The sequence below is a fragment of the Neltuma alba genome, unplaced genomic scaffold, assembly GCF_004799145.2.
Source record: "Neltuma alba isolate B1F8T4 unplaced genomic scaffold, ASM479914v2 tig00011184_pilon, whole genome shotgun sequence".
Lineage (NCBI taxonomy): Eukaryota > Viridiplantae > Streptophyta > Magnoliopsida > Fabales > Fabaceae > Neltuma > Neltuma alba.
In genome coordinates, this window is record NW_021635910.1 from 226,383 (window position 1) to 251,213 (window position 24,831).

Below are 24,831 nucleotides of genomic sequence, written 5' to 3' on the forward strand. Positions count from 1 at the left end.
GCAAGAAGGAATCGATTTTGTTAATTTCTAATGCTTCCAATGAGTTTAATAAGAAAAATTGTGTAGGGTTTAGTGAGAAAGTGAGTTTGAAAGCATTAGAAATCAAAATGGAATTTGTGTAATAAGGCCCTTATGTTTCTGCTTTGATCAGTTGAAGGGGAAGGAATTTTCCTTTGTTCAATTTGAGCTTAAAAATGAATTCTTCATAAAAAATTGAATAGGGAAATGATGGCTCAAGAATTTTTATGCCAAACAAAAATAAAGTGAAAATTTGAGATGAAGAAGATAGAGATTAACTAGATTTTAAGTTGTCATGAGTTGGCACTGTGATTAATGGCTCTAATAATTCTTATATGCATTCTGTGGCATATATTTAGGGTTAAGGGATGTCATGGAAAAGGAATTGGAGGTTTAGTCGTGGTTGAATTGGAGGAAAGTATACCAGGTAGTAGCTATTTCTTATCATGTTATTGTGTATTGATTGTTGCATGTCTGTTTGTGCCATTATATTGCAGTTAAGCATGAGAACATGTAATCTTTTTCTTCTATGGATTATTAACCATGACCCTAGATAGCTAATAGACAAGAGGCAGTCTTTGCCATTTATTTGCGCACTAGTTATTTCAGCTTGCCTATTGATATATATTTGGGTATAGCTTGCTTTACAATATAGCTTGTAAGATATTGTTCTCCATGGCTTGTTTTGCATGCCTAATGTGATCTTACATGATTATTTGATAGAAATTGCTACTATAGGGATTCTTTTGAATCTCACCCCACAATGACTAACCATGCTAGGTTATGAGCCATCAAAGGAAGAGCTATTGCAAGGAGCAAGGGTAAGTGAATGGAGTGATTGATTCTTATGGCATTATTTTGCTATAAGTTGTAAAATATATAACAATGCCAATGAGTTGTCTAAATTCAATATGAGGCCTTGGCATGTATATTTGATTTGTAATGATGAATTATAAGTGATTGTATGCCCAAATATGGCCTTGAGAGCATGACTGTAAGATGCATGATCATGACCGTCCAGATTAGGCTACTTACAAATCATGGTCAATGTTGGGCTGAATAACATATAGTAAATGATCTCTAATGATCATGATAGTTTTTATACATGAACTAGACATCCTAAGCTTTCCAAAATGACCTAAATCAAAGCCAATGGATAATAAAACATGAGTTATGAATATTAAAATTGAAGGAATAATTTCTGGTTGCAAAACAAGGCAAGCTAGGAAATGTAATTAACTGTGTCAATATGGGCAAGATCAAGCTAGACCGATATTTTTCTCATGTAAAGGATTTGTAGATGTTTCATAAGAATTTTAAAACACCCTCAAATGAGTTTTGTATAATTAATTATGAATTTTTAAATTTGGACCAAAAACTTGGAAGTACTGAATGAATAGTAACCCACTTAAAATGAAAACTTAATTTATGGGCTTCAATTAATGATTTGTCTAAATCATAATGCTTCTGAATGTGTAATAAAAGTGTTAAAATTATGGATGTGATATAAGCGACTTATGCGGATTAACGTGAAGTACGGCATTCTACTAATGCAAGCTCTATATGTTGGTATATTAAGCTCAGATGGGATCTGCTTGGCTTCGGTGGAAAGTTGTTATCTTGGCAAAGCGTGTTGGCTTGGTAGCTTCTAGTGGATTCCAAGATTATCTACTTCAGCTATGCGACATGTTTCCTACACAGCTCTTCGAGGGATGTGCCTTTTGGTTTGTCAGAGAAGTTTTCTTCCAAGTAATTGGCTTGGAGTTGCTTGGATTTTGGTTTTCCCTCTTTTTCTTTTGGTGTTCCTCTAGGTTTGCTTTCAGACGATAATCATATTTCTGTTGGCTCTTCTTCAGGTCGCTTTATTTTCATGATTTGGTTTTAATCCTGGTTTGTATGTTTTGGGCTTTTGATCTCATACTATCTTCTTTGTTTAGCCAAAAAATTGAGTGTTGACTTTTTGGACCAATAATCAATGAAATCAAGAGGGGTATAGGGTATTCGGGGAAATTAAGTTAGTTCAATATAGCAGCTACTCTTTTTTTTTTTTTTTTTGCCAACACAGCTATCTTACTCACTTTGCCAAACCAGTGATTGTTGTGGTTGATCATTATTCTATGTTTGTGGTAATGTTGAAGAGCCATGCCTCCAAAGTTCCCATTTCCAAAAAATTTACCACTACAAAAAAAAAATTTCAGTGATGACTTTTAGCGACGACCATAAATGTAACAGCGAAAGTGTACTTTCAGTACTGAATTTTAGGAGTTGCTACTAAATGTCAATTTTCAAAAGTGAGATTTTTAACGGGGACTATTAATGGCACTAAAAAGGACTTTCTAATTGTCGCCACTAAAAGGAGTTTTGAGCAGCGATTCAACACGTTGCCATTGAAAACACCTTTCAGTGGTGACATTTTTTATCGCCGCAAAATGTTATATTACCATTGAAAGTCTATTTTAACCTTTTACTATTATTTTATGTTTTTTGTAAAAAAGATATCACATTTAGATAATAATTTTGTTCATTAATATGACAAAATAAAGTATTTTTACATGTTGTTGTGTTAGAGAGAGGGTTAGAGGGTTAATATGGTGTGTGTGACAGTAAGAGAGAGAGAAGGAAGAAGGAATGAGTGTATGTATGAAAGTGAAATATTATAATTATGTGTATATGAGAGAATTAAATAATAATGATAAAATTTTTAATGAAAATTTATTATGTTTGTATTCTATTTTTGTATTTCATGATTATAAATATAAATTTTAAAATAAATAATATGATAGCTTAAATAATTAGAAATAAAAAATAACAAATAATATTGGATGAATTATATTTTTTTATACAAAATGGATATTATAAATAAATATTTTAATCAAATAATAAAATTAAATATAAATATTTAATAATAGTATTATTATTTAACAATATTTAACATAACAATCGCCGAAGAACACTTTTAGCGGTAATATTTTTGGTCATCGCTAAAAGTCTATTTCGACCTTTTATTATTATTTGAAGTTTTTTTTATAAAAAGAATATCATATTTAGACTATAATTTTGTTCATTAATATGATTTGTTATGACAAAATAAAGTATTTTTACATGTTATTGTGTTAGAGAGAGAAAAAGATAGGGTTAGAGAGATAATGTGGTGTGTGTGAGAGTAACAGAGAAGGAAGGAGGAAGGAATGAGTGTGTGTATGAAAGTAATATATTATAATTATGTGTGTGTGTGAGAGTTAAATAATCATGATAAAATATATAATGAAATTTTATTATTTTTATATACTATTTTCATATTTCATAATTATAAATATAAATATTAAAATAAATAATATAATAGCTTAAATAATTGGGGATAAAAAAATATAACAACTAATATTGTATGAATTATATTTTTATACAAAATGGATGTTATAAATAAATATTTTAATCAAATAAGAGAATTAAATATAAATATTTAATAATAGTATTATTATTTAACAATATTTAATATAATAGCCTTTAGCGGTGACTTTTTTATCACCGCCGGAGGACACTTTTAGCAGCAATATAGGGTAGTTTTAGCAAAGACTTCTATTTCACTATTTTATTACTATTATATATATTTGATTTTACAATAATTATCACTAAATTTATTCTACCTTAATGTCAAGGAGAAGGGACGTAAAAAAGAAGGTCAGGATTCAAACCATGAAAGGGCCATATTTATGGTGATAATATTCAGTTGGTGATGTAGCGGTCAAAATTTGGACATGTGACATAGGCAAGGTGGCAAGTGATGTGGTGACACTTGGTAGGTGACTGGTGGTGACAGGGCGGCTTTTGTTGCCACTGTAAGTTAAATTTTTTTTTTTGTAGTGTACAAATGACTATAATTATATGAAATTTTGAAAACTTAATCATTTATTTCTTTAGACTTAAAATCTACATAATTTGACTAACAAATGTTGGTTTTAGCGGAAAGAGTTTGACCTTGTGAATGCAAAAAAGTGTTTGGAAGAAATACCCCAATTGGACCTATTAATACTCCAATCTGAGCTACCCAAATTGCGATGTGAAAAATATATATACTCCTCCGGTCCTAATTATAAGACCCAATTGACTTATTTGAGGAGATTAAGGAAGTAAGTTAAGTTGATTATTTATAATAAATAAGTGTTGTCATTCCTAAAATATCCTTGCTAATTAAGTATATTGGCTAAAACTATCATTATTAGAAGGATTATCTTGGAAAAAAATGCATAAATATAAGAGAAAAAATGGATTGGGTCTTATAATTAGGACCAAATAAAAAGTCAAATTGGGTCTTATAATAAGGACCGGAGGAGTATATAATTTAACAATAATGAATTATGTTTTTTTTACCAGATTCAAGTGAATTAAGTCTTTTCTAATTTCAATAGTAATCCTCCATACCTGTAAAAAGTTACGAGGTCTTCTGAACTCAGCTGATCTAACCCTCCGTAATTGGGGGCGACTAAGCCCTCTAGGAGGATTTCTTGGATCTTCATCTGATGCATCCATGTATCTGGAAAATCATTTGCATTAATTAACACTTACTCAATATCAGCGTGTGAATTTCACATCAATTTTTCTTTAAAAATCAGCACCTATATATTACTTCTCATCAAAAGTGTGATAATAACATATGCATATATACTTAAATAATAAAAATATTCCTTAAAAATCCCTCCTTTTTAATCATTAATCGGTATTTTTGGGAAAAAAAAGGTGTTATGAATTAATTCTCAACAAATTAATTACAAAAAAAATGAACTTAACCACCTTTTTTACTTTATGAATTAGTTGTAGAGACATTATATTTAGTAAAAGTGGTAGAAGATTATTTCGGTCAGCTATATATATGGATGATGATAATGAATTATTAATAATTAATTGTTAATTATCACGAAATACGAGTAGTGTTACATTTTTACCAACAGTAAATGAAAGCAAGGAATATTGGGTGTTTGTTTGGTGAAATTAAGCAAGTTCAAGGAAGCATGGCCCCACTAATTAATGGCTTCGCCAAACCAAAGATTTCTGTGGTTGAATCTTTATTCTATCTTTATGGCTAAAAAAGTGAGAGGCCTTAATTACCTCCAAAGTTTTCATTTTCAAAAATTTACGAAGGAATATAGTGTAGGAAATTATAGAAACCTAATCGTTAAGACTAAACTACAAAAATAATGCAACACCTCACTTTTATATACTAATAGGATCATTTTAACGTCTGTGAATCACTAATGCCACTAATGCCAGGTTTCCGTCTTGGGAAAAGACAGGGAATTTTTTTTTTTCCTTTTAACATTGGAATCCGTTGATCAAATATTTCAAACCTTCAAATACCTGATGAGTGGTCCAATATCAACCCTGCTTTCAACTTAATCTATTATCACCTAAAATAATTTCATACTATACAATCTTATAATATTATATTAAAAATAAAGCAACGCTCTTAGTTGAGCGCACATACATGCACCTGGCAATGCTCACTTCCTTCTTCTAGAGGATACAAAATAATATTTCCATAGAGCAAGTATAGTTACTTGCCCATATATTTTGCTATACAATTTACAGAATTATAACAGGTATCTCTGCTCTTCAACCAGCCCACCTTCTTCTTAAATAACCTCCTTGTCCTTCTAGCTACTAGCCTTCACTGTTCATCATAAGTTGGGGGGTGAGATTCCGAAGAATCCCCGTAGTAGTAATTTCCATCAAACAAATGTGCAGATCACATAAAGCATGCAAAACAAGCCAAAGTGGAACATAACCTTGCAAGCTAATGCAAATAAGCATTTATGCGCAATGACAGATAGACAAGCTGAATAAATAATGCGCAAATACTTGGCAATCACTGCCCCATGTCTATTAGACAAGCTGAATAAATAATGCGCAAATAATTGGCAATCACTGCCCCATGTCTATTAGACAAGCTGAATAAATAAAGCGCAAATAATTGGCAATCACTGCCGCGCAAATAATTGGCAATCACTGCCCCATGTCTATCAGCTGCACGTGATCACGGCTAAATAATCCATGCAAGGAATTAAGGATTACATGTTCTTATGCTTTAGAAAAGCAATATGACACAAACAGACATGCAGCAATCATACACAAGTGTAAGGTAGGAAAGAACTACTACCTGAACCTTCTGCTTCAAAATCAAACCTTACTTGTTTCCTTTCTCTTAGCTTCTTCGGTAGGCTTTTGCAGATATCAAAACCTATTATATTAGTAAGGGTAGGTTAATGCTTGATCCAACATAATTTATAAATTAAATAACTCTCTTTAAATCCCAATCTCTTTCAATCTCTACCCTCACTTAGTAGTTGGTCATCCTGGACAATTTTTCTTATTTAAACTATTCTCTTTGGAGGGTTCCCTTCCTTATCTCAAACCATACAGTTACTTTACTTAGTAACTGGTCATCTTGGTCAAAAATACTGTTTTTATTGATTATATTTGAAGGCAAATAATGAGTTGCCTATACTTAATCATTCTAATCTTATTGAAATTAAATCAATTAAAATTCAACTCTACTTCTTTTACCAGTTTGGCCAAGACACACACCCAAACTACACGTACTTACCTAAATTCCCATGCACCCATAAATATTTTCATAATTAACTAAACATCATTCTTAATCTCTTAGATCCCAACTTAAACTTCCTTAAACAAATATCTAACTTTAAGTTTATTTGGCAACCAAACAGCCATTAACTTTAATTCTCACTCAATCCTTCAATCCTTAAAACTTCCCAAACTTCAAACATCTTGTTTCAATTCCTAACTTAAATCCGGAAGCTTTGAGATTTAAGAACAATATTCAAATAACCATTTTCAAAAGCTTTAAATATACTTAATTACTTCAAGCATTTAAAGATTCTTGAACACTATGATCGATTAAATCTAGAACTGCCAGATTTGAAACATACCTTTCAAGAATCAAAACTCCACATACAAACCCATAAATCAAATACTACATGTTTGGCCCTTGTTCTTTATTTTCTTAAAAATGTACCTAAAGCCAATAGTTACTCTTTTTCCTACATTGCAAGGTTTCAGATTTCAATTATAACCCCACAGCCTAACCTCCTCCTGAACAACAATTCTAGATTCCATGTTTTCCACTCCTAACTTCCACGGTCAGCACATACAACAATCATGAATTCATAAGTATTCTCTTATACACCTCCAAAACCTCAATCCAAACAGCCATGGCATCCCCCGCGCACAGATATATATATATATATATATATATATTTAGCTTATTTACTCTAGCATTTAAGTGTTTCATTCCCCTCTATTATCCAAAACTAAAACAGCAACTTCACAAATACAACAGCCCCTGTCTCGGTACCTATAAACCAGAGCAAATAACACGTACACCCAGAAAATTTACACAGCTATACTCACTTCGTCCATGCTATGGAACCCGACGCCAACTCAGCAAGATAAGACGACACCATCCTATTTGTAAAAATCACAGATTTGAACTTAAATCCTTCGAGCTTCATCATGCAGAAACCACAACCGCGTGCAACAGCAAATCTTACTTCTATATAAACCGCGTTCTCAAGCTTCATTATATCCACACATGATATACGGCAGCTAAGGTCGAAACCTTTCCTATACATGCATGCACGAGTCTGACACTATATATATATATATATATTATTCCCAAGCCATATACCCCTGTTTCGGTAAGTCAAAAACAGAGCAGGGAACCTACATGCAAGCCGAAAGATACATTCCATTATCATCAACAAGCTCTACTCTTTCATTGTTATAAACTTTCAGCTTAAATAGAAGTTTCACTCACTACCCAGATGCTCATCTCTTTCTCTCCTCAACATCACCGGAAACGTGAACCCAAACCAGAAAATCAAGACAACAATGGACCCGTGAAGCTCACCTGGATTGTTTGATCAGTTTGCATGCGCTGGATACCACCTCCGGTCACTTTTCCAGCTCCGTCGACTCTGTTTCCCCGTGCTCTCCCTCTCTCGCTCTCGTCTCAGTCTCTCTTTTCTCTGAACACACCGTAGGCAATGAGCATATAACGTGGTGATCAGCTGACACATAGAGGAATGAATTTAGACGCGTGGAAACCAGCTGTGCAACGGAGAAACAATTCAGACGTCTTGAGGAGGAGGCAACACGTATACTACATGATTGCTGAGTCATTTTGCCCTCCTAAATAATTATTCTTCCAATCCTATCCCTTCTCCTATTTTTCTGAAATATAAGATATATCCAGAAATTAAACCAAAATATCATAAATGGATTTTTCTTATCCATTAGCTTCTTTGACCCATAAATAATTTTCCTAAGAATTTCAGATCAAAAGTCCACTCCTGACTATTTTTCTGAAATTTTCCAAAATATTTCTAAACCTTGAAAAAATCAATATTCCATAATTTTCCCCAATTGTGATTGAGCTATTAAATAATTTTAATGAACTTTCCCTTTTCTACTCATCCTGAGTCAGAAAATTCGGGATGTTACAAATAACATTTATTACGTAAAATAAAGTTTTTTTTTAATTTTCTTCGGAATTAAAAATCTGTATAATTTGACAAAAATGAACTAAGTCCTCGGTGATTTCAATAATAATCCTCCATACCTGGAATTTCGATTGCAACAGGAAATTTTCCTCTCGTAGCACTTGCCTAGGATCAGTTTGTAGAATCGAGTTAGTTTTCTGGGAAATGATAATGTCAAAATTACAATTCTTGAATGGTATGCACAGAAACTCAAATGAGATTTGAAAGATCTGAGTCATATTTGAACATGACTCCGACATGAAATCATAAAGTTAGCCCACAAGGAAGAAAAAGTAGAATGAAATGAAAACATGTAAGAGAAAAAAGATGAAGAAGATGAAGTACCTGTAAGTCAATAGAGAAAGAAGACAGTTATTTTACCTTATGGAATGGCTCATATGTTCTTTGCTTTTAGAGTGATATTGCTTGCAGCGTGATGTAAGAGAATATATATCCAGCGATTTGAGAAAATCTACGGGCTTTCTAAACTATTAAGTCAATTCCAATAATTAAATTAAATGGCACATGGAGACCACAAACAATGGTTTCTGTCGTCTTCTTTATATAATGAGCCCCATTCCCTTAGCCTTTTAATTTTTTCTTTTAAAAAGAAATAAATATAAAAGTAACCAGACATATTTTAACCTAATTGAATAACTTGAATTGCACTTTGTGAGTGTCGTCTTCTATCCCACTCACATTAATTTCTCTGTATATTTCATATAGCAGAACTTAATTGCATCGAGATGTGAAGGTGATGATGTCGCTAAGTCATGTAAGCTCATCAATTCTACACAGAGATGCGATGAGAATAAGACAGTGAGTTTTTAAATTTCTCTTGAAGTCTTTCACTATTGTTTACAAACAAGTGCATCTGGCCTCATGTTATATAAATAGACAATCCAAACACCTCATAAAATCCAGCAATTGATTAACTATGCCAAAACCATGGTTTTTCATGAAACCACTTTTTCTTTGGATTAGCTTTATCGAATTAATTTTACCGCGTATATATAGGATAGTTATGTAAGATGAAGTTTTTTTTCAACTTACGTGGAAGTGTTTTTGAGAAATTAATCTAAACACCCTAGTATACTTTTTGAGTGGAAAACCATGGTTTCATCAATATATATATATATACATATTAATTATTAACTAATTATATAAATAATAAATTTGTCCTACATATGTGTATATATATTATTTATATATTTTTTATTAATTTACATATGAAAAAAGTAATTCTGATAAGAACCAGCTAAACATTGTCTTGATTGAGAGAGGGAGGGAGGGAGTTCTCCTAATACTTTGTGACCTCTTTTTTTTTTTGTTGATTCATTATTACATATTTTTTTTCTTAAAATGCATTTAGGGGAAAGCACTATATATGGTTGAAGGGCGTGGTGCCTTGTTTGAGATTCATAATCCAAGCCTTTTCTTTAAGTTTGTGTAAACTATGGTGGTATAGACGCGATGTGGTGAACCTTTATAGTTTTGGAGTTGTGCTTCTTGGCCCCTAGGTTCTAGAAGTGTTAACACAATGATGCGGACAGATATATAGCTACACAGATATGGCTGCAATATGATGAGTAGATTTTATATATTTAAATTGATATAATTTTGATATTGTAGTTATTATTGTTATATCACTATTTTTATATGGATTTTTATATCCAAATCTATTCCCTTATCACAAGTGACGCCAAATAATATTAATTAAAGGGTCAAATGTGTCCAAGGTTAACTGTGACACTAAGTTCTTAAATTGCCAATTTGATTGAATATTAATTTCTTAAGTGCACTTACCTCATTAAGATACATGATATTACATTGTTTGTTTAATAGCATTTATACATATATACATCTATTGATATTTTCGAATCTCCAAGTACGAGTCTTCATTACTGTTCTATTTAATTACCTTTTATATTTTCCCTCGTTTTAATTGTTTTTTAATGGAAGCATTAGCAACACGACAGGAAGGATTAAAGGGCCCGCAGAGAGTTAAAAGATCAAATTATTGTGACAGCCTTATGAAAAAGTAATAAGAATGAAAAATAAAAAGGTCATCTTATTCAAAACCCCAATTATGAAATCACTTCTCTACCACTTCACATCTTGGAACGCAATATTCTTAGAGAGAGAGAGAGAGATATCGTTAGAAAGCTAAGTGAGAGTAATTGTTAGGATTATATGTGAGAGACGTGGGTGAAAAGTAGATCATTTTAAGTCCACCACTGTGTCCACTCAGTTAGTTAAAAGTCACCGACACTACAATGGGAAGGGCCAAGACTTAATAAATCCTCCTATACTCATTATAAGACACCTTTAAAAAAGTTGTTTTGATTATAAATCACTAAGTAATATATGCTACTCCATTTCTATTTATAAATCACTTGTAAAGAAAAAGATTGCTTCTAAATATAAGTTATTTGTAATAATTAATGGGTTTTTTTTTTAATTTTATAAAGACAAATATGAAAAAGCATTAATTTAATGTATTTTTTGGTTTGCGAGCTTGAGGTTCATGTGACTTATAAATGGAAACAAAGTAATATATAATTACATTTTTCGAAGATTATCCCATTAGTTGGAATTTGTATGTTATTGAATGTACTCAATTTACGGTATTAAATTTGGATATGTTTGAATTTTGTTTTTTGAAACAAAATTAACGATCTAATAAATGAGAAGGGAGTCACTAGCTAGATTCAAGAAACAAGTGTCATCATCCACACAACTCATCCTCTTCCCCTCTTTTATAACATATGTCCCCACGCATGTGACAACTGACAACGTTGCCTAACCCCATGACAAGGAAATGACGAAAAATAAAGCAACAATTATTTAACCCTATGACTATGTTGAATAGTGGAGGGTAAAGCCAATCTATATTTCCGTACCATTTGTAGCAGTGGTAGGGTATCCTGAACCTGAAATTTAACCAGGGAAGATGACAGGTGATGAGGACTCTCTAAAAGGCAGTGTTAAAAAAAAAAAAAAAATCAAGCCAGCTAGTTCAACTAGAAAAAAGAAAAGGACCAAACTGGCCAGTTTAACTAGAAAACAATAAACCGACTAGTGATCTATTTGGTTGGAGTATTGAACCAGCTAGAAATTGAACTGGTAATCAATGAACCGGTTTGAATGATTATGTTGCTATTGGTCCTATTTTTTATCCAATTTTTAATATTTCAGTTACTATAGATTTGAACGACTTTTAATGATGATTAATTATTAATTTTAGTTATTGAGGAATCGTAAAAGTCAAAATTCTTAATGTTGTTTACTTTATTATATTACAATCAAATTATTATTGTATTTCCTTGTATTTTGTTATTAGTGATTATTAATGTTGTTAGATTTTGTTATTTTTAATTAAATTATATTATTTTAATATGATCAATTTAATCCTGATTTGAACCCAGTCTTTCGGTTGGATTTTTTGTTCCTTGCTAAAAATAAATTGCAACAGAGGATGTCATATTTGAAAACAAAATAACGCTAGCTAAATTCGCTTATAGGATTGACGGGAATTTTTGGCTTCTTGATTGACCTCCACATTTTGTTCAGGAGACGGATATTGATAAAGAATAGGGGTTATTGCTTTCTGTTGTACTTCTTTGACTTTTAACGAAGTTTCAGTGTTTAATTGAAAAAACAAAACAAGGTTCAAACCCTAAATGCAACATCTGTAAATGGAAATGAGCTCAAGCCAATCATCATCATTAAGCTCGTTCCTTTGCCTTTCGTGTGTGAAGAAAAAATGAGAGAATGGGAGAAGATAAATAAGAAGGGGTCGAAAACAAATTTATCGATTGAATCCAAAAATCTCATTTTGTGAATGAATTAATGTCTCAAATTGACCAAATATATCATACCTACCTGTTAAGCTAGGTGGCATAGTTATTATATTTAGTGTTAGGCTAAAATACGTAGTCAAAGTTCTCCAAAGTTTGAATCAGTAACTTATTAATTACTTTCATAATCTTTAAATTAAGGAATGTAACGTAATTGTCAAATCCCATGTTAGTTTTCAAATGACATTATATATATAATAAGAAAATATACAGGAATTTTGAAAAGCCACAGGAGTTGAAAGTGAAAACATGAAATATTTGGATCCTTCATTTAGATTTTTGGAGGTTGGAAAGGTCATACACAACTGACTCAAAGTTGACAAAATTTTTGTGTGTATTTTAACCTTAGTTTTATTAGTTTGTTCGGTAAAGGTTGAGGTTAGTAAGAGAGTGAGAGTATTGGAATAATATTAGCTTCGGTCCTTAATATAAGATCAAGTTGAGTAATTTGAAAAAAATTTAAAAAATTACTAAATTACTTAATTATAGCATATAGTAATAATCTTTCTAAAATAATTATGTGTGGATCATTAGAGTATATGTTGTAATCATCCTTACCTTACTGTGTCCACTCAGTTAGTTAAAAAATTATCAGTCAAAGCCGGAAGTTTCCAGGAAAGGTCCCCGAGTGCAATTCCAATTGGGAAAGGGAAAGCAGATAGTTAGATTCATGGGTCATTACCCTCAAGGGTCTTGGTCTTCCACTATCAAAAGGTGCCCAGGGTATCAATGAAACCTTTATTCCTCCTTCCTTCCTATATGTAGAGCCGGGAAAACGGGCCGAGCCCGTCGGGCCGGCCCTTTTAGGCCCTAAAATTATGAGGGGCCGGGTTTGATATTTTTCTCCTAAAATGAGAAATAAGCCCTGGAGGGCTGGCTCTGGAGGGTCGAGGGCTTAAAAGGGTCGGCCCTGGAGGGCCGCGGGCCGGCCCTTTTAAGCCCTTTTATAATTTTTTTTATTTTTTAAATTTTTTATATAATATTAATGTTATTAATTTTTTACATTGTTAATAATATTTCAAATATTTAGTTATTATTATCATTTTAAAATTAAATTTAGTTTTAGACAATAATTTATCCAATTAAATTTTTTAAAAATGGGTTAATTTGGACTTTAATAATGATTTGATTTATATTATATGCGTTGATACTTTTAAACTATATATATATATATATTTGATAATAGAATATTTTTATACTTATATAACTTGTGATTCTATAATTTGAATTAGAAATTCATGAGTTTCAACAACAATATTTCTCATATTAAAGTAAAATAATAGTTAGATTGTAAAATTTAAAAATAAAATTCTTATAAAGAAGAAAAACTTGATATTTTTGTTACGAAAGAAAAGCATATTTATGAAGAAAAATAATTAATTATAGTGATAATGAAGTTTCAAAAGATTAATGATAGTGTTTATTTATTACACAATTGCATTATAGATAAAACTTTTAGATGTTGTTATCTTGTTAATGAATGTTTTAGATGTTCTTAGATGTTGATGAATATTTATATATGATAATATTTTATATTTGTGACTTAATTTTATTCATATTTATGTCTTTTATTAATAATTTTATTGGTTTATTTTTATATTTTTATAAAAAAATGATAAATATAAAAAACAGTATTTTTTCTTAAACGGGCTAAAAGCCCGCGGGCCGGCCCTGACCCTGTAGTTTAAGGGCCGGATCTAGCAAATTGGGGTATTTTTAAAATTTCAACCCTGGAGGGCCGGCCCTTTTAAGCCCGCCAGCCCTGAAGGGTCTGCCCTGGAGGGCCGGACCGCCCTAATTCCCGGCTCTACCTATATGCTCCAAAGCTTTCATTCATAAGCTGTCCCCACACGTACGCTGCCCTGAAAACACGGAAAATAAAGTAACAAAAATTTGTTTCTACGTGAAAAAGACGAGTAAATACCGTGCCATTCAAATATACACAACCCATGACCAGAATCCCAAGATAAAACTCCCATCTCTGCTCGTCGCAGACAGCCACCACTGCCGGCAGTCGGAACTCCGATCATGGCCACCGGACTCCACTCCAGTGCCAGCGGCCGGAGAATTTTTCACGAAGGTAAGTCAATATACTGATGTTTAACACTGACATGAAATGACCAGCTAAAAAAAGCAAAAGTTTGTTGTATATGTCTCCTGTTTTCTACTTCTCAATCATTAAAACATAGTCATTTACCTCTTTAAGGGGGGATTTTCTTTTCTGTGGGGGAAGAAAGTTATCATGACCGTTTTGTTGTTCATATGCTGTGAAATTGTTGCCTTTACTGAATGATTTGAAACGCTAGTTGGAGTTTGGCAGATCCTCGTAAGAACCTTTTTCGTTTCTTAATAAATGGCACAAGTAATATTATGAAATGGTTGAAGGAATGCTCATGGGCGTACGTAATTCCGAATGTGTTTGTTGGTATAGTCAAGTCCTATATGGATTAGCAAGTTGAGGTGATTATATACATAGAAAACCACAACATGAAATATTAGGAGAAATCATAACAAAAACATGGTATATTCCGTTTTAATATAGAACAATATCACCGCTCATTTAATTTTGTTATTTTCTAAGTCCTTTATGTAGTCAAATTTTTATATTATCACTCTAATTGTGTTGGCAGGATTTAGATTAGTTGCGCATAATTTTAAATACTTACCCAAACATATGTTAATATCAAATTTTCGTCCGTACATTAGTACATTGATTTTCTTTCTTCTTTTTTGGGGGAGTCAAACCATTAAAAACACTGAGAGAAGAGGAAACAAAGATGCACCACAACGGTAATTTTACTTTGAAATCAATTAGTTAACAAAACATGGAAGAGTTAATTAACATCAAATTAGTAAGACTCTTGAAGAAACTTTTAGGACATTCAGAACCTTAAAATATTTTCTTAATAGTACTCAATATCCCAAGTTTAGGGTGCTCATTGCTAGTGAGAAAATATTTTCAAAGTAAAAGTGCATAAAGAATTACTTTAAAATACCAAATGATATTGAAAAAGCACTTTACGGTTCTTGCATGTACCAAAAATTAGTTTAGGAAGCTGAAGTTACTTAAAAATACTTCAAGGTGTTAAATGCAATTTAATTCTAAATCATATGTATCAAATCCTACCGTTATTTATCAGCCATTGACTTCCTAAAAATTATCGCATGTGATTGATATCCTATGAATTACTTATAAATTACCAAATGAGAGACCAAAATATTTATTAAAAATTGAAGTAAAGATACAGAGATACAACAGTAACTCATAATTGGTCTCCATTTTTCAGTAAAGCATATGCCTGCTTGGCCGAAATAAAGACCTTAAATAATATGTTGAGTAAATAATATCATAAAAAAGTTGAAATTGCAAAAACAAAAACATGACTATTGGAAAAAATGAAATCACAGAAATGAAGCTTGGAACCCACTTTTTGCCATGGTGATATGTCACGAAGAAGGCACTACTGAATGCTATCATCATGCTTGTTATAGATATGAAGAGAGTTACCAATCCAAATATCACCTTTAAGGGAAGAGACTTGTGAAAGTCATATTCTGCATAACGTGAGATAAGGATAGACAAGAAGACTAGTATGGAGGCTGAAGATGAGATCAATGCAATAGCATCTGATATTGCAAATATCATAAATGATGGTTTCCATAAATAATTTGGGATTCCAGAACTATCATTGATGCCACCAGGTATGCTAAATGCAGCTGAAAACACTCCGGTAGCAATAAGAGTTGAAACAACCATACAATAGTTAGATGTTCTCTTCATCCATGACTCGGCATTTTTTCTCAATGATGCGTGCTCCTTGGTGAACAACTCCCGAGGAGTTTCACCATTTGAGTTTTCCATATTTACATATGATGGTAACACTAACTTCCTTACCTCCTATCATGTCAAAAGATTGTTAAAAAAAATTAATTCATAGATATATTCTAGCCATGTGAAGCATGTCATGTTATGTAAGCAAGACGCGTACCTCAAACCATAGTAGTTCAAACTTCATTTGAAAAGCTGCCCCAGACACCAATTCAAGTCGATCAGCTGGTGCTAACTTTGCAGCCAAATGTAATATATTGTTTCCATCATCTTTGTCTACATATGACAATATGATATCCTTATTTGCGCTTATATCACGGATGAGATTGAAGATGTTAGGATGACGACGTGAAACAGCAATGTGAATTATGCTTCGCTTTTGGCCGTCCAACTCCCATACCAAATCAGGGTAGGATCTCAGAAGCTCGGCTAAGAAATCGAAGTTTCCAACTTTTGTAGCATCAAATAATAGTCGTGATGGCTCATTTATGATCCTTCTTATGTCTTGCTCTGAGTTTACAAGCTTGATAATTCCTAGCCAGAGGGAATGAACAAGTTGAAGAGCAACACCGTTCTTCATCCCTAGGATACATGATGATTTGACTAAGTTAATGTTAAGCAATATGTTGGGCCAGTCTGTGATTTTAGGCATAATGTACAAACTAAATGTAATGATTATTAGAAAAACATATTGATACATATAGCAAGTGTAAAGACTAATTTTCTAGTCTTCGTAACAAGTAATTACAGTGGCTAATTATTACCTGAACTTATTAGTTGATTCTGATGTCCTAGACTATGACGACCCGAATCTGTTGTCTTCTGAGCCATGATATGCAAACCCGTGAAACCTCGTTCATTTGTTGCTAATGCAAGTTCTGACTTATCTCCCAACATTTCCAACGCTAAATCTAAGAAATTTCAGAATGTAGTCAAGAAACGCATACATAGATACTAAAAATAGATGCTGTCACACAATGTAATAAGCAATATAAAGCTATATATATACATATATATATATATATATCAAGCTAAGAAACTTTGCAGAACAGGTTTTGTATTATATATTTAGTATGCATCAAATATGAACTTACCATAAATACCAGTGTCGATGCAAGTGAGGAATAACTTATTCCACTCTGCTTCATCGAAGGTTTCGATAGTCTGAGGATATAAATACCATGCCACGTCAGCTCTTCCTTGCTGTGCAGCAAAAAGAAGAGGGGTGAAACCATTTCCACCTCTAATTTTTGGCAAGAAGGGGTTCTTTTCCCACATTAACTTAACAATATCCAAGCTTCCTGCTGCTGCAGCAAAGCAGAAGGCAGTGTTTCCCCTAGAGTCTTGTAAATCCAAGTCATTTTGGTCCATCAAGTTCACAAGCTCCTTCACAAAGTCAAAACGGCCAGCTCCTGCTGCTACATGAAGTGCTGTTGGATACCCTTTTGCTATAGCAGCATTCACTAGCATTCTGTTATGATCTAACAGCATGGGCTTGGCTTTCTCCCAATTGCCTTCTAATGCATATTTGTAAAGAGGTACGCATAAGTTTATGTAGTTCAATCTGGCCTCCCCTGAAACAAAGTTGAAATTTTTCGGTTTTTTGGGTGATCAGCTTTAACTTGAGTGAGGTAGAAGAGTAATTAATCTTGCATAGATTTCTAACCCTCATGGCGTATCTGATCTGTTGGAATAACAAGTTTTTTTATTAAACTAAAAGTTTGGATGATGAGTTAAGTTTTGAGAGTTCACCAAGAACATAACAAGCCTCACTGTTCAAAACGTATTTACGAATTACGTACCACCAAGATCCTAATTTTAGATATAAGACTTGAAACCAAGATGTCATGCGATATGAGCCAACAAGTATTAATAAATATGCCAGTCTGTATTTGATATTGGAACACAGTTTGTTCACAATTCGGGGGAGAAAGTAATTTTCAAGAAGAAAAAAGAAAACACCAACAGTGGGAAAAATAGTAAAGAAATTACTCCTCCGGTCCTTATTATAAGACCCCATTTGACTTTTTATTTGGTCCTAATTATAAGACCCCAATCCATTTTGTCTCTTATATTTATGCATTTTTTTCCAAGATAATCCTTCTAATAATATAGTTTTAGCCAATATACTTAATTAGCAAGGATATTTTAGAAATGACAACACTTATTTATTATAAATAACCAACTTAACTTACTTCCTTAATCTTCTCAAATAAGTCAATTGGGTCTTATAATTAGGACCGGAGGAGTACTTCATTTTGTCCTAATTAAGTCTTGCAATTTTGAAGAAAGAAGCCCATATTCATCAGTGACCAGCCACCTAACTATGTATGGAATTACATGCATTTATACTTTATTAGGTGAGAGGATTCCATCATTTTCCTCACCACAATTGAATCAAAATTTGGAAAAATTAACAGGAACAACAAATAAGTGAACACATCAGTTTTTTTTCTAAAAAATTTACTTGTATCCTCCAAAAGATGAAGGGAAGGCCTCCTAAAATTAGCTGAATCAACCCTCTGTATAAATTGGATGTGATTAGGCCCTTCAGGAGTATCCATTGGATGTTCATTTGGCGCATCCATTTATCTGCAAAACCATCCACATTAACACTCCCCCAGCTTTCTATGCATTTGTATTGATTTCTGCATTTTCTGGTTTAGTTTTTCTACCAACAATTGTGGGTCACGAGGCTGGTACATTCATATCGAATCCAAGAAGAATTGTACTGTTCATTATTTATAAATATTTCGTGATCATAACTTTGCATATACTCTATATATTTTGTACAAAGCTCGAGATAAGTTATACTGTTTTGTTTATGGCTTATCAACTTCTAAATATATGTGACATCGATATATAATAAAAACATAAAGAAACAAAGCACTTTAGTACTCTAGATATTTTACATATTTCTCATGAATGATGATTGTCATGGAAGAGACTATTCTCAAGATTATGATTAACTAAATGCTTGTGTTTCCATTGATATAAAATATTCTTATATTAAAACTTATGATAATTATTATGAGAAATAATGTTATCTTTTAAAATTCTAAATGAGTTAATAAAGTAAACGGGACACAATTGCATTCACAGTTCGTAGACACTATGATACGGATGTTGGGATGAATTATTCAATTATTGATGATGAAAAATTAATTAATTGTGTTGACGTTGAAATTAAGCAATTTCAAGGAAGCAGCTTTGGTCCCACTGATACCTTCCGAACCATTCGTTTTTGTGGTTGAGCATTATTCTATCTTATTGGTGGAGACATCTCATCCTCCAAAATATTAATTTCATCTGCAAATGCTCTTTATCAAATTGTTCCATGAATATATATATATATATATATTTGTTATATCCTAAACATAAGAGTTAAATAATTAATTTTTAATTTTCTTAAAACATCTCCTTTAATCCTTTTTTCCCAACAAAATATCGCCTTTAATCATTTGCATTAGAAACAATCCCTATTGATGAAACTTCCTTTAGAGATGGAATATGGGGAAAAATTACTTCTCATCAAAAAGTGTGATAATAACATATGCATATATCTTAAATAATAAAAAAATTCCTTAAAAATCCCTCCTTTTTAATCATTAATCGGTATTTTTGGGAAAAAAAAATGGTGTTATGAATTAATTCTCAACATATTAATTACAAAAAAAATGAACTTAACCACCTTTTTTACTTTATGAATTAGTTGGAGAGACATTATATTTAGTAAAAGTGGTAGAAGATTATTTCGGTCAGCTATATATATATGGATGATGATAATGAATTATTAATAATTAATTGTTAATTATCACGAAATACGAGTAGTGTTACATTTTTACCAACAATAAATGAAAGCAAGGAATATTGGGTGTTTGTTTGGTGAAATTAAGCAAGTTCAAGGAAGCATGGCCCCACTAATTAATGGCTTCGCCAAACCAAAGATTTCTGTGGTTGAATCTTTATTCTATCTTTATGGCTAAAAAAGTGAGAGGCCTTAATTACCTCCAGAGTTTTCATTTTCAAAAATTTACGAAGGAATATAGTGTAGGAAATTATAGAAACCTAATCGTTAAGACTAAACTACAAAAATAACATTTATTACGTAAAATAAAGTTTTTTTTAATTTTCTTCGGAATTAAAAATCTGTATAATTTGACAAAAATGAACTAAGTCCTCGGTGATTTCAATAATAATCCTCCATACCTGGAATTTCGATTGCAACAGGAAATTTTCCTCTCGTAGCACTTGCCTAGGACCAGTTTGTAGAATCGAGTTAGTTTTCTGGGAAATGATAATGTCAAAATTACAATTCTTGAATGGTATGCACAGAAACTCAAATGAGATTTGAAAGATCTGAGTCATATTTGAACATGACTCCGACATGAAATCATAAAGTTAGCCCCACAAGGAAGAAAAAGTAGAATGAAATGAAAACATGTAAGAGAAAAAAGATGAAGAAGATGAAGTACCTGTAAGTCAATAGAGAAAGAAGACAGTTATTTTACCTTATGGAATGGCTTATATGTTCTTTGCTTTTAGAGTGATATTGCTTGCAGCGTGATGTAAGAGAATATATATCCAGCGATTTGAGAAAATCTACGGGCTTTCTAAACTATTAAGTCAATTCCAATAATTAAATTAAATGGCACATGGAGACCACAAACAATGGTTTCTGTCGTCTTCTTTATATAATGAGCCCCATTCCCTTAGCCTTTTAATTTTTCTTTTAAAAAGAAATAAATATAAAAGTAACCAGACATATTTTAACCTAATTGAATAACTTGAATTGCACTTTGTGAGTGTCGTCTTCTATCCCACTCACATTAATTTCTCTGTATATTTCATATAGCAGAACTTAATTGCATCGAGATGTGAAGGTGATGATGTCGCTAAGTCATGTAAGCTCATCAATTCTACACAGAGATGCGATGAGAATAAGACAGTGAGTTTTTAAATTTCTCTTGAAGTCTTTCACTATTGTTTACAAACAAGTGCATCTGGCCTCATGTTATATAAATAGACAATCCAAACACCTCATAAAATCCAGCAATTGATTAACTATGCCGAAACCATGGTTTTTCATGAAACCACTTTTTCTTTGGATTAGCTTTATCGAATTAATTTTACCGCGTACATATAGGATAGTTATGTAAGATGAAGTTTTTTTTCAACTTACCTGGAAGTGTTTTTGAGAAATTAATCTAAACACCCTAGTATACTTTTTGAGTGGAAAACCATGGTTTTATCAATATATATATACATATTAATTATTAATTAATTATATAAATAATAAATTTGTCCTACATATGTTTATATATATTATTTATATATTTTTTATTAATTTACATATGAAAAAAGTAATTCTGATAAGAACCAGCTAAACATTCTCTTGATTGAGAGAGGGAGGGAGGGAGTTCTCCTAATACTTTGTGACCTCTTTTTTTTTTGTTGATTCATTATTACATATTTTTTTCTTAAAATGCATTTAGGGGAAAGCACTATATATGGTTGAAGGGCGTGGTGCCTTGTTTGAGATTCATAATCCAAGCCTTTTCTTTAAGTTTGTGTAAACTATGGTGGTTTAGACGCGATGTGGTGAACCTTTATAGTTTTGGAGTTGTGCTTCTTGGCCCCTAGGTTCTAGAAGTGTTAACACAATGATGCGGACAGATATATAGCTACACAGATATGGCTGCAATATGATGAGTAGATTTTATATATTTAAATTGATATAATTTTGATATTGTAGTTATTATTGTTATATCACTATTTTTATATGGATTTTTATATCCAAATCTATTCCCTTATCACAAGTTACGCCAAATAATATTAATTAAAGGGTCAAATGTGTCCAAGTTTAACTGTGACACTAAGTTCTTAAATTGCCAATTTGATTGAATATTAATTTCTTAAGTGCTTTTACCTCATTAAGATACATGATATTACATTGTTTGTTTAATAACATTTATACATATATACATCTATTGATATTTTCGAATCTCCAAGTACGAGTCTTCATTACTGTTCTATTTAATTACCTTTTATATTTTCCCTCGTTTTAATTGTTTTTTAATGGAAGCATTAGCAACACGACAGGAAGGATTAAAGGGCTCGCAGAGAGTTAAAAGATCAAATTATTGTGACTGCCTTATGAAAAAGTAATAAGAGTGAAAAATAAAAAGGTCATCTTATTCAAAACCCCAATTATAAAATCCCTTCTCTCCCACTTCACATCTCGGAACGCAATATTCTTAGAGAGAGAGATATTGTTAGACAGCCAAGTGAGAGTAATTGTTAGGATTATATGTGAGAGACGCGGGTGAAAAGTAGATCATTTTAAGTCCACCACTGTGTCCACTCAGTTAGTTAAAAGTCACCGACACTGCAATGGGAAGGGCCAAGACTTAATAAATCCTCCTATACTCATTATAAGACACCTTTAAAAAAGTTGTCTTTATTATAAATCACTAACTAATATATGCTACTCTATTCCTATTTATAAATCACTTGTAAACAAAAAGATCGCTTCTAAATATAAGTTATTTGTAATAATTAATGAGTTTTTTTTTTTAAATTTTATAAGGACAAATATGAAAAAGCATCAATTTAATATATTTTTTTATTTGCGAGCTTGAGGTTCAAGTGACTTATAAATAAGAACAAAGTAATATATAATTACATTTTTCGAAGATTATCTCATTAGTTGCCATTTGTATGTTATTGAATGTACTCAATTTACTGTATTAAATTTGGATATGTTTGAATTTTGTTTTTTGAAACAAAGTTAACGACTTAATAAATGAGAAGGGAGTGGCTAGCTAGATTCAAGAAACAAGTGTCATCATCCACACAACTCATCCTCTTCCCCTCTTTTATAACATATGTCCCCACGCATGTGACAACTGACAACGTTGCCTAACCCCATGACAAGGAAATGACGAAAAATAAAGCAACAATTATTTAACCCTTTGACTATGTTGAATAGTGGAGGGTAGAGCCAATCTATATTTCCGTCCCATTTGTAGCAGTGGTAGGGTATCCTGAAGCTGAAATTTAACCACGGAAGATGACACGTGATGAGGACTCTCTAAAAGGCAGTGTTAAAAAAAAAAAAATCAAGCCGGCAGGTTCAACTAAAGAAAAGAAAAGGACAATTCAACTAGAAAACAGTAAATCGGCTAGAAATTGAGCTGGTAATTGATGAACCGATTTGAATGATTATGTTGCTATTGGTCCTATTTTTTTAATCCAATTTTTAATATCCCAGTTACTATAGATTTAAACAACTTTTAATAATGATTAATTATTAATTTTAGTTATTGAGGAATCGTAAAAATCAAAATTCTTAATATTGTTTACTTTATTATATTACAATCAAATTATTATTGTATTTCCTTGTATTTTGTTATTAGTGATTATTAATGTTGTTAGATTTTGTTATTTTTAATTAAATTATATTATTTTAATATGATCAATTTAATCCTGATTTGAACCCAGTCTGACCCACTAATTATTGAGTTATTACCTTAACTAATTTAGTTTTCGGTTGGATTTTTTGTTCCTTGCTAAAAATAAATTGCAACAGAGGATGTCATATTTGAAAACAAAATAACGCTAGCTAAATTCGCTTATGGGATTGAGGGGAATTTTTGGCTTCTTGATTGACCTCCACATTTTGCTCAGGCAACGGATATTGATAAAGAATAAGGGTTATTGCTTTCTGTTGTGCTTCTTTGGCTTTTAACGAAGTTTCAGTGTTTAATTGAAAAAACAAAACAAGGTTCAAACCCTAAATGCAACATCTATAAATGGAAATGAGCTCAAGCCAATCATCATCATTAAGCTCGTTCCTTTGCCTTTCGTGTGTGAAGAAAAAATGAGAGAATGGGAGAAGATAAATAAGAAGGGGTCGAAAACAAACTTATCGATTGAATCCAAAAATCTCATTTTGTGAATGAATTAATGTCTCAAATTGACCAAATATATCATACCTACCTGTTAAGCTAGGTGGCATAGTTATTATATTTAGTGTTAGGCTAAAATACGTAGTCAAAGTTCTCCAAAGTTTGAATCAGTAACTTATTAATTACTTTCATAATCTTTAAATTAAGGAATGTAACGTAATTGTCAAATCCCATGTTAGTTTTCAAATGACATTATATATATAATAAGAAAATATACAGGAATTTTGAAAAGCCACAGGAGTTGAAAGTGAAAACATGAAATATTTGGATCCTTCATTTAGATTTTTGGAGGTTGGAAAGGTCATACACAACTGACTCAAAGTTGACAAAATTTTTGTGTGTATTTTAACCTTAGTTTTATTAGTTTGTTCGGTAAAGGTTGAGGTTAGTAAGAGAGTGAGAGTATTGGAATAATATTAGCTTCGGTCCTTAATATAAGATCAAGTTGAGTAATTTGAAAAAAATTTAAAAAATTACTAAATTACTTAATTATAGCATATAGTAATAATCTTTCTAAAATAATTATGTGTGGATCATTAGATTATATATTGTAATCATCCTTATCTTACTGTGTCCACTCAGTTAGAAAATTATCAGTC

At 31.8% G+C, this 24,831-nt stretch overlaps 2 protein-coding genes across 2 annotated transcripts; both read right to left on the reverse strand.

Moving 5' to 3' along the window:
- Positions 1 to 15,716: 15,716 nt before the first annotated feature.
- On the reverse strand, positions 15,717 to 17,135 carry LOC114762057 (ankyrin repeat-containing protein ITN1). The gene is made up of 3 exons (XM_028951508.1): positions 17,027 to 17,135; positions 16,423 to 16,844; positions 15,717 to 16,331 (listed from the first exon to the last, which is right to left on the reverse strand). The coding sequence occupies exons 1-3, from the start codon at positions 17,091 to 17,093 to the stop codon at positions 15,717 to 15,719; spliced, it is 1,104 nt and encodes a 367-aa protein (XP_028807341.1). The 5' UTR covers positions 17,094 to 17,135.
- Positions 17,136 to 17,330: 195 nt separating this feature from the next.
- On the reverse strand, positions 17,331 to 17,732 carry LOC114762066 (ankyrin-1). The gene has a single exon (XM_028951517.1). The coding sequence runs from the start codon at positions 17,730 to 17,732 to the stop codon at positions 17,331 to 17,333; it is 402 nt and encodes a 133-aa protein (XP_028807350.1).
- Between the last annotated feature and the right edge of the window lie 7,099 nt (positions 17,733 to 24,831).